Source organism: Clarias gariepinus, chromosome 21 (genome assembly GCF_024256425.1).
Source record: "Clarias gariepinus isolate MV-2021 ecotype Netherlands chromosome 21, CGAR_prim_01v2, whole genome shotgun sequence".
Lineage (NCBI taxonomy): Eukaryota > Metazoa > Chordata > Actinopteri > Siluriformes > Clariidae > Clarias > Clarias gariepinus.
The window spans coordinates 20,027,177-20,042,885 of record NC_071120.1 but is presented as its reverse complement, the minus strand read 5'-3'; the positions used below and the strand labels follow the sequence as shown (position 1 = coordinate 20,042,885).

General features: G+C 38.4%; 1 protein-coding gene across 1 annotated transcript in view; it reads right to left on the bottom strand.

Annotated features, from left to right (window-relative positions):
- Window positions 1-15,709, bottom strand: part of fras1 (Fraser extracellular matrix complex subunit 1) — a 138,080-nt gene that overhangs the window by 11,267 nt on the left and 111,104 nt on the right. Inside the window, exons 46-59 of the mRNA XM_053481101.1 lie at window positions 15,073-15,192; window positions 14,798-14,977; window positions 12,453-12,577; window positions 9,885-10,025; window positions 8,475-8,702; window positions 6,636-6,749; window positions 3,853-4,003; window positions 3,497-3,656; window positions 3,077-3,245; window positions 2,635-2,881; window positions 986-1,330; window positions 701-861; window positions 462-609; window positions 178-383 (exon numbers count right to left, since the gene is read on the bottom strand). Coding sequence (XP_053337076.1) covers window positions 178-383; window positions 462-609; window positions 701-861; window positions 986-1,330; window positions 2,635-2,881; window positions 3,077-3,245; window positions 3,497-3,656; window positions 3,853-4,003; window positions 6,636-6,749; window positions 8,475-8,702; window positions 9,885-10,025; window positions 12,453-12,577; window positions 14,798-14,977; window positions 15,073-15,192 — 2,495 coding nt within the window. The remainder of the gene's footprint in view (window positions 1-177; window positions 384-461; window positions 610-700; window positions 862-985; window positions 1,331-2,634; window positions 2,882-3,076; window positions 3,246-3,496; window positions 3,657-3,852; window positions 4,004-6,635; window positions 6,750-8,474; window positions 8,703-9,884; window positions 10,026-12,452; window positions 12,578-14,797; window positions 14,978-15,072; window positions 15,193-15,709) is intronic.

The window sequence follows — 15,709 nt, the reverse complement described above, 5'->3', positions numbered from 1 at the left end:
ATTTTAAAAATGAAGTCTGTATTTTAATTTAAGGCTCTGTGTTAAATATATACCACTTTATATTACCTAAACTCTGAATAAAGTCTGAGTAAAGAGGAATCATTTCCTAAAATCTCATGTTTATAACTGAGATTACATGCGTTTTTGAGAAGCTGAAACTTGGAGAATCGAACGAACCTTCTCTCCTTTGAGGAAAACCACGCGAGAAATATCTGCGTTCCTCCTCTCCTCAAAGTCATCCATCACCATGGCAGACATGGTGCGCGTGAAACACCGAACTGAAGATTTGTAAGTCAGATCGCCTGTTCTGACAATGGGGATGTGCAGGACTCCATCTTTTTCCTTAACTGTATATGCCACCTTTTCAAACTGCATACTGGGAACTGAGACAATAATCAAAGCTTTAACACTCCTTCTAAAAGACACTTGCAATGAAACGAGTGATTAATCATGTTACGTACGATCCTGCGTGCTGTCAATGATATAAACCGAAGCCTCGTGAGGTTCTGTAAGAACAGCGCCATTAGGAGAGCTTAGGAAGACAATGAAAGACTCCTTTCCTTCAATAGTGGGGTTCTGGATGTCATCCATGATGGTCAAACTACAAGTCTGAAGAGAAAGAGGATGTGTTTTTTAGCGCATGCATTTTCTATTAGTGTAAATATTGTTCAAAACCTCCTGGCAGGTTTTGCAGTAATACCTCTTCAGTCTTGCCAGGCTTGAACTCGACTTTCTTCGAGCTAGGGATGTAGTCCACTCCGGGAGTCGCAGAATCCTGGTCAGCTGGACGGGTGGCGCACCACACTGACGCCACGGAGGAAAGGTCACTGCCCTGACGCAACACCGGGATCTCAATTGTACCTATAGGAAGTATGCTTTAATACTTTAATACATGCTTTAATACATAAAATTTATTAAATCATCAAGAATTATCATAATTCGGGGAAAAAGCATTGAGATCAATCAAGAAAACAAAACTACATACCTGCATCCTCACTAAAGCTAAACGATGCATTGCCCAGCAACACAGTAGAGGCGTCATTGGGGCCGTCAATGATAACTTTGGCCACTGTGATACCCCCGATGCGGGCATTATCAGAGGCATCCGAAAGCACCAGCTCAAATTCCTCGGACGACTCGTATTCGCTGTCGTCAATCAGCATGACATCGCAGGTAGACATGCTGACCCCAGGGCCCAGCACCACACGGTTCTCTGAGTTCATACTGCGACTTTTATAGTCAGAGCCTGACTCCAGAGCGTGGAGGCTGCTGCCTCGAGCTGACCTGGGAACGGTGTAGCAAAGAGCTGACACAGTGCTGCTGGTGTCACCTAAGAGATAAAGCACATGACATGTAGAGAGAAAAAAGTGAGTACATGTGTTTTTAGGTCAATCAGTGGGGCAGTGTTTTCAGGAAAAAAAAACCAAATCTAATAAGTCAAAAATAAATCTGCTAGGCAAATTTATGCAAATTATAATAAAGCTCATGAAATAAAAAGTCAATAAGGATTTAGCAGTTTTGTCTATAAAATACTTTTATAAATAAGTTTTACATACAGTATTTGCAGAATTTACGCCTTTATGGTTTTTATGTTATGAGTGGTTGTTGTGTAGGGTTAAATAAAAAGATGAATGAAAGCAGTTTACGAATTTCCTTAGATACAAATGAACCGTGGTTCTAAGAACATTCATGGAACAAGTATGTAACTCATGTTTATTGTACAAAAAATAGACACCGCAGGCCTCAGAGTGGCGCAGTGGTAAAGGGTGATGCTGTTACCTCTTACAGCCGGAGGCCTAGAAGAGAGCTGATTGGCCAAGCTCTCTTAGAGGGGAGGGATGAGAGGTACTTTGTGCTCCCACATTAATCTGCAGCCAATCAGGGGCGTCTGTAAGCCCGCACCCGCGGAAGGAGCGGCTAGCGCTTTCCTCCGAGTGTGTTACTGCCCCTAATGGTGCGTGAGCAAGCAGTTTGAAAAGATGCGTTCGGCTGGCGCAGTTCGGAGGAAACACGTGATAGTCTTCGGCCCTCCAGGCTAAATGGTAGTAGCCTTAATGTGGGAGCCCCCTAGTGACGGGGAGGAATTGGCCACGACTAAATTAGGGAGAAAATCGGGATACCAATATTTACAATTCAGTGTGTACTTCAATGTACAGTATAACATGTCTAAAGTCTGGTATATTGTATGTGTGTGTGCGCGTGTGAGGATTAACGGTTTTAATGAATGAAATGGCTGCCCTGTCCTTATGGTAAATACTCCTTATACCTGAGTTCACAGTCCAATACAGTGGAAAACAGCTCTAAGAAAAATTAGTATCTGGGATTCCCTTCGCGGGGTGCACACATTATTATTATTTCACATAAGAATAATTTCTTTAGGCGCAGATATGACATTTGGCCACATGATGGGAAAGGGCACAGAGATTTAGTGAAGCAGATTGGTATGCTTTACATATATTCGTGTAAGACTCACTTTGTCGAACTTAAGGACAAATCCGACTTATGAACGTGCTCCCAGAAAGGAAGATGTTTGTAAGTCGGGGACTACCTGTATTTACATCAGTTAAGGATCCATGTTTGTCTGGCATTTTATATAATGAACAATATGACTCATAAAAAAAGTATGACATTCACCTTTTCTCTCAATGGGAACGGAGACGAAGCCGTTGCTCTCGTTGATGTGGTAGGTCTTTTTGTCAAATTGCAGGGTGGGTTCGTCCTCGGTGTCATTAATGTTCACCTTGGCACGAGTCACCTGACCCAGCAGGGCATACACGGGCATGCTTAGCTCCACTGTAAAGCTCTCGATGTTTTCAAACAACTGGTCGTCGTTAATAATGATGGTACACACTTTGGTGTCCTCGCGCTCATCAAACTGAACCTTTAGAAACAGGATGCATGAAATAACTTATTTATATCTTACAGAACAAAGCTGGTGCTTTACTGATGCAAGAATCTTTCAGGACCATGAAACCAACCATGGCAAAATAGAGTATGTGCCACTCTATTATGTCTAGGTTTTTTTAAAGCATATAAGTAAGAATCAGCTTGGTTGTGCTGGAGTTTAAGTTTGTACCTGTCCTGCATGCTCCACATAGTCGTGTTTGCCAGGCTGAGAGCCAGCGGTGGAGGTGGAGGTGGCAGTTCCCTGCTCAGTGCGGCACAGCACGATGGCATACTGGTTCAGATTTCCTGTCCTCTTTACCGTCACTGCCACAGTGCCTGCCTTCTCACTCACATTATAGCTAAACATAACACACATATGACAAACAATGTATTTTTCATATCCAGTCTAATCAGTAACAACATTAAAGGTAAGGTAAATTCTGTCCAACAATTCCCTTTTCACTTAAAATTAACAAATTGACTCTTATACTGAAACAGCAATCATTTAAATCTTATAGGAGGATAAATCTCTAAAATGGGATTCAGAGAAAGCAATAATCTATTAAGATTTTGGTAGAATTCATGATCCAAGGTCTGGATAAATGTCCACCTGCGATGCTCGAAGCTGATAAGAGACCACTGGATGTGGAAGACGTTGTCACTGACGATATTGGGCTTGCTGTCTTTTACCAGGAACTTGAAGTTGTCCATGGTCTCCTGGACGCCATCATCATTTAGAACATAGCGGATGAGACCGAGGTTGACATCCGCTGTAAAATAATAATAATAAGAATAATAAGAAGAAATAATAATTAAAATACTGATTAAAACCTTTTGTTAGACAGAACCAGAAATCTATTTCAAATTGCATAAAAATGTATGCAGTTAAATAAATTCCATAGATCAACATGTCTTGGGTAAATACAGTGGAATGTAAGTCTAATAGAGTTGAAGTGTGAGTGTTACCTTGTGTAAAAGAGGTAACAGGGATTCCTGGTTTCAGCTTGCTCTCCACATATCCATGTTTGGGTCCAGCTGTGATCTCGTAAGTCAGCTGACCGTCATCTGTGTCTGGATCGATGGTGAGGAGTTCCTTCTTTGAGATCAGGTTCGTGGCCTAAAACCCATTTTGGAATGATGTTAAAATATTTCATATATCACACGGATCCTAAAGAGCATACCCAATAATGGTCAGATATACAGTATGGTCATAATAAATAACCAAAAACTAATAGTGGTCATATTACATAAAGTCAACTGGGGGCAGTAGAGTGCTATTATTTAACGAATCCATTTACTATTTCTATAGTGCAAATGTTTGCACCCCCCCAACCATCTATGGCTTTTGGGTGCTAATTTATGTGTCAGAAACATAATTCCAAGCCTTCAAATTTAAAATCCAATTCTGTTAAATCAGATAAGCAGACAGCAATCTAGCATATTCTTCAACCGAATAATAGTGTAATGACATTTTGCATGACGAACACATGACAGCAGGAATAATGTAAATATTACTGAGAGAGAACGAAAGCTGCAAGGGGGGGGGGGCAAAAAAGTAGAGCATATTTAATTTAAATTCAGAAAAAGAAATATCTCTATTCAATCTGATCAAATCTACTATTTGAGCACTTTTGTTACTTCAATAAAATCAAGACATACAGTAGAGTGATGCCTACACACAAAAACCCAAATTTTCTTAAAGGTTTTATGTCTTACAACATGATAACACCCCCTTAAAATGTGCAAACTAATTAACTAACAGGCCGCACTGTTTGCAGCATGGGGCATATCAACCTTAAGGTGGATTAGACAAAGGTGTCAGTGGGAACAGTTTTAATTGTGATTTATGACCGAGGGTCATTTTGAGAGCAGTGCTTGTTTACGTAAAAAATTACTGCTAAAGGTCAGATATGACGTTTGCAGAAGCCCATCCTTTGAAGATACAAATACAGAATTTACAGATAAAAATTTTATATAATGGAAATGTGGCGGGACGGTGGATAGCTCTGTCGCCTTGCACCTTCAGGGTCCAGGTTCGATTCCCACTGTGCAAGGAGTTTGCATGTTCTTCCTGTGCTTGATGGGTTTCCTCCAGGTATTCCGGTTTCCTCTCACAGTCCAAAGACATTCGGATTAGACTACTGGTGCTCTCAAATTGCCCATAGTGTGTGAATGAGTGTGTGAGTTTGTATACTTTATGTGTTTGCCCTGTGATGGATTAACACCACCTCTAGAGTGTACCACGCCTTGTGCCCCAAGTCTCCTGAAATAGGCTCCAGGCCCCCACGACCTTGTATACAGGATAAAGTGGTATAGACAATGAGTGAGTAATGAACATACTGAATGTATATGAAGCGTCTTAAGAAAAAAAATATCTCCTTAACAATATATGTAGAAGGACAAAACGTCCTTATATTAAATGGACGCATTCTAGCAACCAATCATAACCAAGCAGGTGCTAACAGAAGCTGAAAATTATTATTCAACCATATTATCTACAAATCACTTACTTATACGTTAATGTGGTTTATATTGAGTTATTTAAAAAATGAGCAAATATTGTGCAAGGCTGGGCTAAAAACTTAACAGTTGAAGTCCCGCCTTCATGCTCTAGGTTTTTAACCAATCATAGATGAGTCCAAATTCTTCTAACCAATCACAGACCAGAAGACAGGATTTTTTTTACCTTCACATAAAAGATTTGCCACAAATCATAGCCATAAACTAATATAAACTGCTATTAATTTAAATATCGTTATATAGTTTATTTAAGGGGGTAAACATTTTTTGCATTTGACAGCATTTTTGATAAGAATTTTGCAATTTTCTGTTTGTTTTTTCATCATTTACTTCATCAAGAAATAAACGAAAATAAAGAGTACTTTTCTAAAGTTTTCTAACAAGGACTCTCCCTACAGTGACCTGTATATACTCCTACTCGTCTCATTGAAATGGTTCTTTTGTCATTTTTATGGTTTCCTGTTGTCATTACGTCAACACCCCCCCCGCCTCCAATGTCCCTTAAGTGGCTCAGTAAGTGTATCACAAAATAATAAAAAGTTCTGAAATGGTGGCATTGCTACAGTAATGCTGGATTTATGTTTGAGATTTTCCACACATACACACCTGCAATGCCATTCGGATGTTTCCTATAATATTTTAACATGAGAAACACGCAAGACCGCAATTCCTTTTCTTTTATGCTGCATTCTGAATAGAAACCTAGCACCTTTAGCCAATTTTGGTTTCACAAATTTGTTTTTCTTACTTGAAAAAAATATGTTAACAACTATAAATCATAGCCAGCAATCAACCTCTGTTGTCCAACTAGGGGTCATGGAGGCCAATAGTGATTATTATTGTATTTATTCCCATTTTTACGACCGTGGTAAAACCTCCGGTCAACCATCACAAGCACATTCACACACAAATGCCAATTTCGGAACGCCAGTTAGCCTAATCTGCATGTCTTTGTGGGCGAAAACCGGAGCATCTGGAGGAAACTCACCAAGCACAGGGGGGAACATGCAAACTCCATGCACACAGACCCTGAGGTGGAACCTGAACCCTGGAGGTGCAAGGTGATAGTGCTAACCACTAAGCCACCATACTGCCAAATTATTGCCATAAACTACTATAAACTGCTTAATTTTACATTTGACACCAAGTATGTGAAAACTTTTTTTAAGGTGGCAATAAAGTGGTGTGCTTGTCAGTTTTCGAATCTGTTCCTTCTAATTATATCTCACCCTGTTGTCCATATACTCCAGCCACTGCAGGCCCAGATTAGTGATGATGCGAGGTGTTCCATCATCAACAGGTAGGATGTCGATCTTAAACTTCTGAGGTGCAGCAGTGACAACCTGAAACAGTAAAACACTTAATTAGAACTCCTCATGATTATAAACCAACAGTACCACTTGTAAATTATATTACATCGTTTACACAAATTGCACTAAACAATGAAAAAAAAACTTTACAGTATATACACTTACTGTATGTCCTTATGTAATATGTAATGATGTAATGAAACAGAACACAAACAAACAGGTTGCTGGTTTTAAGAACACAAATGCAGGTAAACTCACGTTTAATGCAATTACAGTATAAACAAACCAAACACTGGTATCATAACCCGGAAACCATAAACAGACGAGGGTGAACCGTACAGACAAGAAGCAGACAAATCCAATGTTTTTCAGATCGGATCCAAGTCGCTTTTGTATGTGGTGCTGGAGCGAATACATATATGATATGCGTTCATGCGACTTGATTGAGAACGAGCAGATCAGAGTCTTGTGACTTTTTGCATCTGCACATGTGTACGGCCATCAGTTAGCACCAGCCATGCCGGGATTTCATAACCGTGCTAGCAATAACTGCTGAACAGGTAGAAAAAAGTGTCGGGTGTGTTGTGTGATAAAAATGTATCAGCGAGATTGAACGGAAAGGTGTTCAAGACAGTGGTGAGACCAGCGATGCTCTACGGCTTAGAGACAGTGGCACTGAAGATAAGACAGGAGGCAGAGTTGGAGGTAGCAGAGATGAAAATGTTAAAGTTCCCTTTGGGAGTGACAAGGATGGATAGGATCAAGAATGAGTTCATCAGAGGGACAACCCATGTGAGATGTTTTGGAGGCCAGATCGAGGTGGTTTGGACATGTTCAGAGGTTGAACAGAGATGGATGCTGAGGTTGGAACTGCAAGACAGGAGGTCTATAGGAAGACCAAAGAGGAGATTTATGGATGCAGTGAGAGAGGACATGAAGTTAGTTGGTGTGAGAGAAGAGGATGCAGAGGATGGGGTTAGATGGAGGCAGATGATTCGCTGTGGCGACCCCAGAAAGGGAACAGCCCAAAGACAAAGAAGAAGCCAGCAATAACTGCTAAACCAGCTAAATACTAGGGTCTAGCTTTCTTCCTTCTTCTGGATCTCAATGGTACAAGAACTTTCTTTGGCTAAAATAGCATCCATTGTTTGAAATAGTCACACATGGTCATGTTTTAACCCACAGGTCCATACAGTATTTCGATTTCTATGCAATTAATCATGCAGCACTAGAGGAGACTAAGCATTCTTAAATGTGTTAGAGGTAGAAATATAATCAGGCCCAGGTGATGACAGGTAATATTGAGGAGAGCTGCTGGGTGTATGCTGGGAGTGAGAGTTCATGAAGATCCAGTTTGTAGGTCATGTAGTGTTTCGAGAAGTGTCTTGGAGCACTGATTCCTGTGCCTTCCTGACAAGTTATTTTTTCTCCGATCTGACGCTCTCAGAATAAATGCAGTCACAGCAGGACTTGCCATTCTGTCAGTCTATGGGGAAAGGTGTTTTATTTATCCATAAGCTTTTACTGACAACATGCCAACATAGACCAAAGTGAGAAGTGATACTGCTGAGAGGTAGACAAGAACCAATTAAGAGAGAGAGAGTGTGTGAGAACAAAGGTGAAATGATGGAGCCTGGTAATTCATTTGAATTTTCTGAATCAAAAAAGTACACAAATAAGTTATAGCTTTTCATCACAATCAAGCAAAGACAGTGACAAAATAGTTTGTGCTTTAAAAGGACCATCCGACAGACTAACCTCTTTTCCACCTTCTTCTATGATGAAGAACATGTTGGTGCCATCGCTGACAGTAAAAGTAAAGCGGTCCTTGAGCGAGTTGCTGCCATCGTGATGGTAGCTGATGCGGTTCTGATAAACGTCGTCCATAGTGAAGGTGTTGGCTTGCCGGTAGTGCTGACCGTTGCTGGTGCGCTCGATGGTGCCGTGACGAGGAGCCTGAATGATGGTAAACGTGATCAGGTCCTCCTACGAGTGAAGGTGAGGCAGAAAACGATCAAAAAGAGGAAGAGATCAAAAAACAGGACTGTCAAATGATGTCAATGTTTATTTGTGACTAGCGTTAATACCCGTGGGTGACAGGTTAAAAATTTGCAGGAATAGTTAAAAAGTTAAATCTAAAAATGTGCTGATGAGCTTTAATGTAATTAGTGATCTTGTTATTTCAGGTTGAATTCTGGCACACGGACGTCTGCCTGTCTTTCTGTAGGGCAGAACTCTCTGCCTATCTTATTACTACAAAGAAATAAGATTTTGTAAAGTAGATTATTACATCCTGCACATGACAGTTCATCATCACTTTTACGCAACATTTTGATTTGAGTGCATAGCGCTCTCAGTTCAGGTATTTTACACGCACTCACCTCAGACTACTGCGAAAATGTTTGCTCTAACGATCATAGTGGCGTTTTATATTACTGCTTTAACTAGCACCACGATTTCGGAACATACCATATAAGACACACTTCCCGCAGGAAAAATCATGTGTCCGTACATCTTTGAAGGTTCAGTTTTCAAAAATGACGTCCTTTTTTTTTTCGAAGTAAGCCATGCTTACAGGGGGTTACGTTTGTTTCTGTGTCTTCCACATACTCAATGTGTAAATTTATAGTAAACTATGGCGTTGATTAGCTCTGTTGAGTGACGCATATAGCCACACCCACTTTGAGAGTGTCCCAAAAAATCTATGGCTGTTGTGAGGCAATCTAGCAAAAAACTGCTCATAATCTCGCTTCTATTTTATGGCACAAATTTAACTTTAGGCAAACACTGAAGGACTGGCCAAGTTTCATTCAATTCTGTCAAGCCAGTTTTACGTGATGCTGTGACAAATTCCGCTGGACAGACATACAGATATACGTACAAACTGACATATGGACAGAGTCTGGTTTCAGGTCCTGCAATGTATGAAATGTAAAGATATCATTGAAAGAGTGAGTTCTGACCAATGTACAGATAACAACTTTGTTTAATTTATATAGATGATTTTGATCATGTATGTATATATATATTTAATTTAAATATACTGTCCTTTAAATTAGTTTGTCATAAAAACTAGACCAAAAAAAAAAAAACCTAAAGAGAACGTGAAGAGAGTGTGAAATAAAGTTTTATATCTGCTTATTTCTCTCCGTTTTCTGTTGGCTTTACCTCTGTATCTGCATCAACGGCCTTGAGCTCAAACTCGGTGATGGTTTTTCTCACTCCCTCCTGCACCCTCATCCCCGACATGGCCAACACGGGCAGGGAGTCGTCCACTGGCCGGATGGTGATGTAGAACGTCTGTGAGATCTAAAACACATGAGTCACGTCATGTTATTTATTGCTGATTTTAATTATTTACCATATACTACGAGAAGTAAGATACCATTGTAACTGCTGCTACTTAATAGAAGAGATCAAAATCAAATGATCTGCTATTAGTAAGATCTGCACAGCAAATTTACCACCAAGAGAGTTGAATTAACCACCCACAGTGCTGATCTAGGTCCAATTGGACTCAAATAACCTTAGAAAGTTTTAAATCACCGGCACACGCTTAAATAAGCGAAGGGTTTCTGATAATGTTTCAAATAGTTTTTCTTAATAGAGCATTTTTGTACTCTACTGTCAATTGTATGTAAATACTTCCCTTGGATGCACTGCACAACTAAAAATACCAAAAAAAAGTCTTCAAAGCTTTACTTATGCTCCTAGTAAATTGTTAGACATCTTTTAAGCGCTTTCATCATAGAAATCAGCTCCTACTGGGCTTCTAGTCTACATCTAAAGGAAGATGGTTTGATGCTCTGAATTATTCTCTATAATTATTTTGAATGTACATCCTTAAAAATCAAGGTCTCATTTAAGAATTCTTGCTCAAACATGTAGAACTACACCACTCTTATTAATATTCTATAAATAAATTCTTAACCAGCAATAAGCTCACATCGGCTAATCCAGCTCACCTTAATATACATAAAAAAGTTAAATAATGAATAGTACATAAGGATACCCTTTATACAGTACACTGCCCACACATATATTTTGTTAATGAAGACCACCTTTTTGCTAGGAATTCGGCACTTATTTGCTGTGGCTTTATTTAGATAAGCTTACGCAATGTCACAACATTCATCTTCTCCAGCACTTCCCAAAAATTCTCAATGCGGTTAAGGTGTGGTGGTTAATCCACGTTTGAAATCATGCTCCGTGAACCACTCTTTCACAGGTTAAGCCTGATGAATCCTGGAACATGCCATGTGTGAAAAAGATTCCTCACGCTCCAACTCTTTCACATTTTGAGTCCTGAAATATGCCTGTGCTATCAAGAGAGACAAAACCTGATTGATAGAAAAAAAACCTGGTCATTTTGTATATTCACATATTCGGCTGAATTTCTTTGAGCACGTACAGTAGCTTTGCCAAACGTAGACTTGACCAACAGAAGCAACCCAGATCATAACACTGGCATGACTGGTGCATGACTTCTTCTGCCTTTTTCTGACCCTGATTTACACATCAATCTGGAACGCTCAGAATGGCAAGTTCTCTTCGCATTCTCACAATTCTCTTCATTTCACTATTAAACACAGCCCTTAGTTTTAGTGTTGTTGTTTTTACGATTTGATTTCACCTAATGTATAAGTGATCTCCCATCACGATCATCTAAAAAAAAAAAATACTGACCACATTTTTTATGGATTTAATGGATTTACCACTTAATAAGGCATTTCACAGTTTTTAACTAAATTTAATAGTTTCAGCAATCTCCTTAGTTGTTTTCTTTGCTTGATGCAGGCCAATGATTTGACCTCCCTGAAACAGAGTAACTCGCTTTGGCACAACAACAGGTTATCAAATTTAAATCAAATTCTATTTGTCACATACACAGCCGTACACAGTATGATATGCAGTGAAATGTTTTAATAACTGCCCTTGATATTCTAAATAAAGAATATAATAAAGAAATAGAGTATAAAAGAAAATATTTAAATAAAAAATATGAAATAAGAATATAATAAATGTTTTTTTGACAGTATAGAAAATATAGAATAACTTTTGGTCCTCTGACATGCTTGTTTATGAAACAAATCTTAACCATATTACCGACTGAAGTAATTATCCAGCGTAAAGCTCTTAACTATTTGCTTAGATAATAAAAAAATAATAATTATGTGCAGTGTATTTTGTTCCAATATTTTCCCCCAAAATATTCATAAGAGCGTTTCATAATAGAAAAAAAAAGTTTTGTATTAAATTGAGATTTTTACTTATGGTTTATACAATTTTGCACTTCCAGAAAAGTTAGTGGTTCTTTGGGAATAAATGCAAATAAAAACTTAAATGTCACAGAACGAAAAACATACAGTGCATCTGTACAATTAGTATATATTTTATACAATTATAATTGTGTATAACATCTATGCAAAAATAGGACAAAAAATGAGATGCTAATTAAACTCACTTATAACTCATTCAGATTTGTCTCACTTGTGATCAAAAGCTCTAATTGGATGTGCCGATATTACGCTCTATACACAGCTTTCAAGCTCTCTGTCTCTCTGTATGAAGTGGCACTTTCTTTTGCAGGAACGAGCTTTCCACTCCAGCAGTCTCAGCTGATTACTTCTCTGGCTTTGTGTTAATCTCTTTCAGTAGTTTGTGTGTGTTCAAGTACGTCTGGTGCTCATTAGGGTGTGCGTGTACGTGTGTGTATATGTGTGTGTGGGTGTGTACCTCATTAGCCCCATCCGACACGGTGAAAGTGAAGTCGTCCGAGTGTTTCTCTTCTTCACTGGTATGGACGTACTGCACGTTGCGTGAGGCCAGGTCAGCCTGAGTGAACGTGCTGATGCGCTTGCCTGTAACATTACCATCCATGTTTATCTCGATGGTTATGTAAGGAAGGACTACAGAACTACACGGCTTTTAAAATAACACTCTATTGGGGTACTTCATTTAAAATATAATAAAATCTTTTAATATCTGTATAAAACACTCTATATACTGTATTTGCTACATTTATTAAAAATATCAGCCAAAACAACAACAACAAAAACCTAGGAGGCTAGTAAGCTTGGAATTTTGCCTTCAGCTATAAATATCACTTATATTACCTTTCTGAGGCCTTCCACATGGGAGATTATAAGCCTAGCACCGAACCTCCAGTGCCCCATCATTATAAAGTTTTACATTTTCCCTCGATTTATGATATACAGTACTATGCAAAAGTCTTGAGCCCCTCGTTTTTTTCTTTATATTTTGCTTCCAAACAGCCAGACGTTCTTGTATTTTTAAGGTAGTCTTTTTTTTATACCTTTTTTCATTTCAGATGAATGCTTTTTATTTGTTAAGCAGCACAGTGACCTATGAATAATTTAGGCATAAAAACTATCTAACTTAAGGCGTGAACTAGTGAGAAACAGGTGCAGATGATGGCAGATGATCAGGCCGGTGATTAGTATACTAGTGATGCTGAATGCTGAGTGTCTGGAACAGACGAGAGGGGAAATGAGGTTGCTGCTGAGGTTGTCACAAACATTTTTTACATTGTATCTTTAGACACTTTGCAGCCTGTCGCAGTAAAACATTTGCTTTAATTTAATCTACATGATTGAATTTAAGATAAAGAAATGAGGAGTGGCTTAATGCTTTTATACAGTACTGTATATTACCAGGAGAGAAGTTAGAAATATTCATCGTAAATCTAAAAAAAAAAAACTTGACCATACTCAAATATCTCTCAAAATACAATAAAAAAAAAGTAAAAAAAAAATGTGAAGAAAAAGATCTGAACCCTTAACTGTAACATTCAGAATTTAAATATTAATATAGGATGTTGAAGCAAAAAAAAAAATCTTGTTATTTTTGTTAAAATCCTTTTGTTGCCAATATAATTAAGCAAAATGCTAAACCAATACCTTAACTTTCACTGTAGTATAAATTTCTCAAATTTTTCACCTCTGGGTAAAAAGGATGGCCAGACAAGGGAAGGTTATACAGTAGATGCACTTTTTATCTATCATATGATAATCTAATAAGACTTGGAACTCAAAACCAAGCCAAGAAATTTCTAAAAGATTTTAGTAAAACACTTCACATCCTTAAAACATTTTTATGTACTCCCATAGGCTTCCAGCAGCGGGGATCATTTTTCACTCCAGCTTTTAGAAAAAGTGTGGGTGTAAAATAATACCTATGAAAACCTTTAAATAGAATGAATTTGCCCAAAACACCTAGTTATTTTTTGATCCTGGATTAAAAAAAAAAAAATTAAATAAAACAGCAAGAACCATGCTTTTTTAAATTTTCAAATATTTTTTTTTAGCTTTTATATGGGGGTGTTCAAGTCAATTCAGGACTTTTTGATTGTGCAGAAAACAAAATGCATTCATTTCTTTATATAATCCCCTGCTACACTAATGCACTTATCATATCATTTTACTAGTGCTTGGATACCATCAAGGTAGTAGTTTTTCTCAGTATACCAGAACCATGATCAGACTGCCTGCTTAAAATCTGAAATGCTGGCCTCCCAGAAACTCCTTCAATGGCCCAAACATGTGCAAATGGCTTGGGCCGAGGTCTGGACAGTATGGAGGATGTGGCTATAACTCCCAGTCGAGTTCCTGTAACGTGGAAGCGGTGTTGATTGTGTTGATCCGACAGATGGACGCGTTGCTTCCACAAGTTGGTAATAAATTATCTGTCAAGTATCTGACAGTCCTGAATGTTTACAGGAACGACTGCAGGATTGTCATTTTGCACTATTAAAATGTTTTACTGCATCCAAGAGTCTCATTACTGTACTCTGTTTGAGGTCTTCTGCAAATGTCAATCTTTAACAAGAAACGTAATCGCAAATCCCGGTTTGACTTGAACGCCCCTTAAATTGCACACATATAGTGAAATCTGAAAAGGTCTTCGAATATTATTGTGTTTTAGTTTAGACAGACCAGAAACGTAATTCGAACTCCCGAGCCTGGAGGTGCAAGTTGAATGAGCTACGTGCTAACTGATAATCAGTTTAGCCTTGCATTGCCTACCTATTGTAGAATTGATGCATGTGGAAGTGTTTGTACCTGGATTGTTAGAAAGTTCCAGATGGCCCAGCTGGGTCTGTTTGGTGATACTGTAAACAAGTTCTCCAGGTTCACTGTCCTGGTCTGTGGAGGACAGCTGCAGGGTTGTGATCTTCTTCACTGTGTTTTCATCCAACACCAAGCCTTTATTCACTACTACTGCAGGGGAAAGTCTGTCCTCTGGGTGGAATAAAGTATTCCAGATTTGTTTAATTATTCATTATGAGAGTGAGTGTTTTTGTTAAATATATATACTGTGTATACCAGCCACCTACCAAGAACAGTGATGAAGAAAGACTCATCGATCAATTTGTTGCCCTCTGGATCTTCAAGGTTGAATTTGAAGGAGAAGCTGCCCCCATTCTCTCCTTTTTCATGGATATACTCCAAAAAGCCTTGATGTAGCAAGAATGAAATACTGTTATATGGCACTGGAGGTCTCTTACCATATATCAAATCATATTAATTTAGTACCCATAAATCAATCACTACAGTATGTGGCTTATAAAGAGAAACTTTTTCAAGTAGTTTAAAACTACTTTCACTCTTGTTAATTACACCAAGTGTCGGTTGCTGACTGTTTGTTTCCAGTTGTGCCAGTCACGGAAGTAAAGTAAAGCAAATAAATAAATGAATCATAATCTGTTGATAATAAATTACATTTGCTGAACTGCTGTATAAAAGCAATATCACACTGTATTGCTGAATATAGCATCATTGTGATGTCTTCTGACCGTATCACAGCCTAGCAACTGTGTATATATATCCAGGACTACAGGACAACCTCTCTTGTGATATTGCTTAATTAGCCCTAACCATTATTGACATTTTGTCCCTTTACATTTGAACCTTAACTATAGGGACTACACTAATAATTCACTTATTATTGGAGATCTCTTTACATGGATGCCC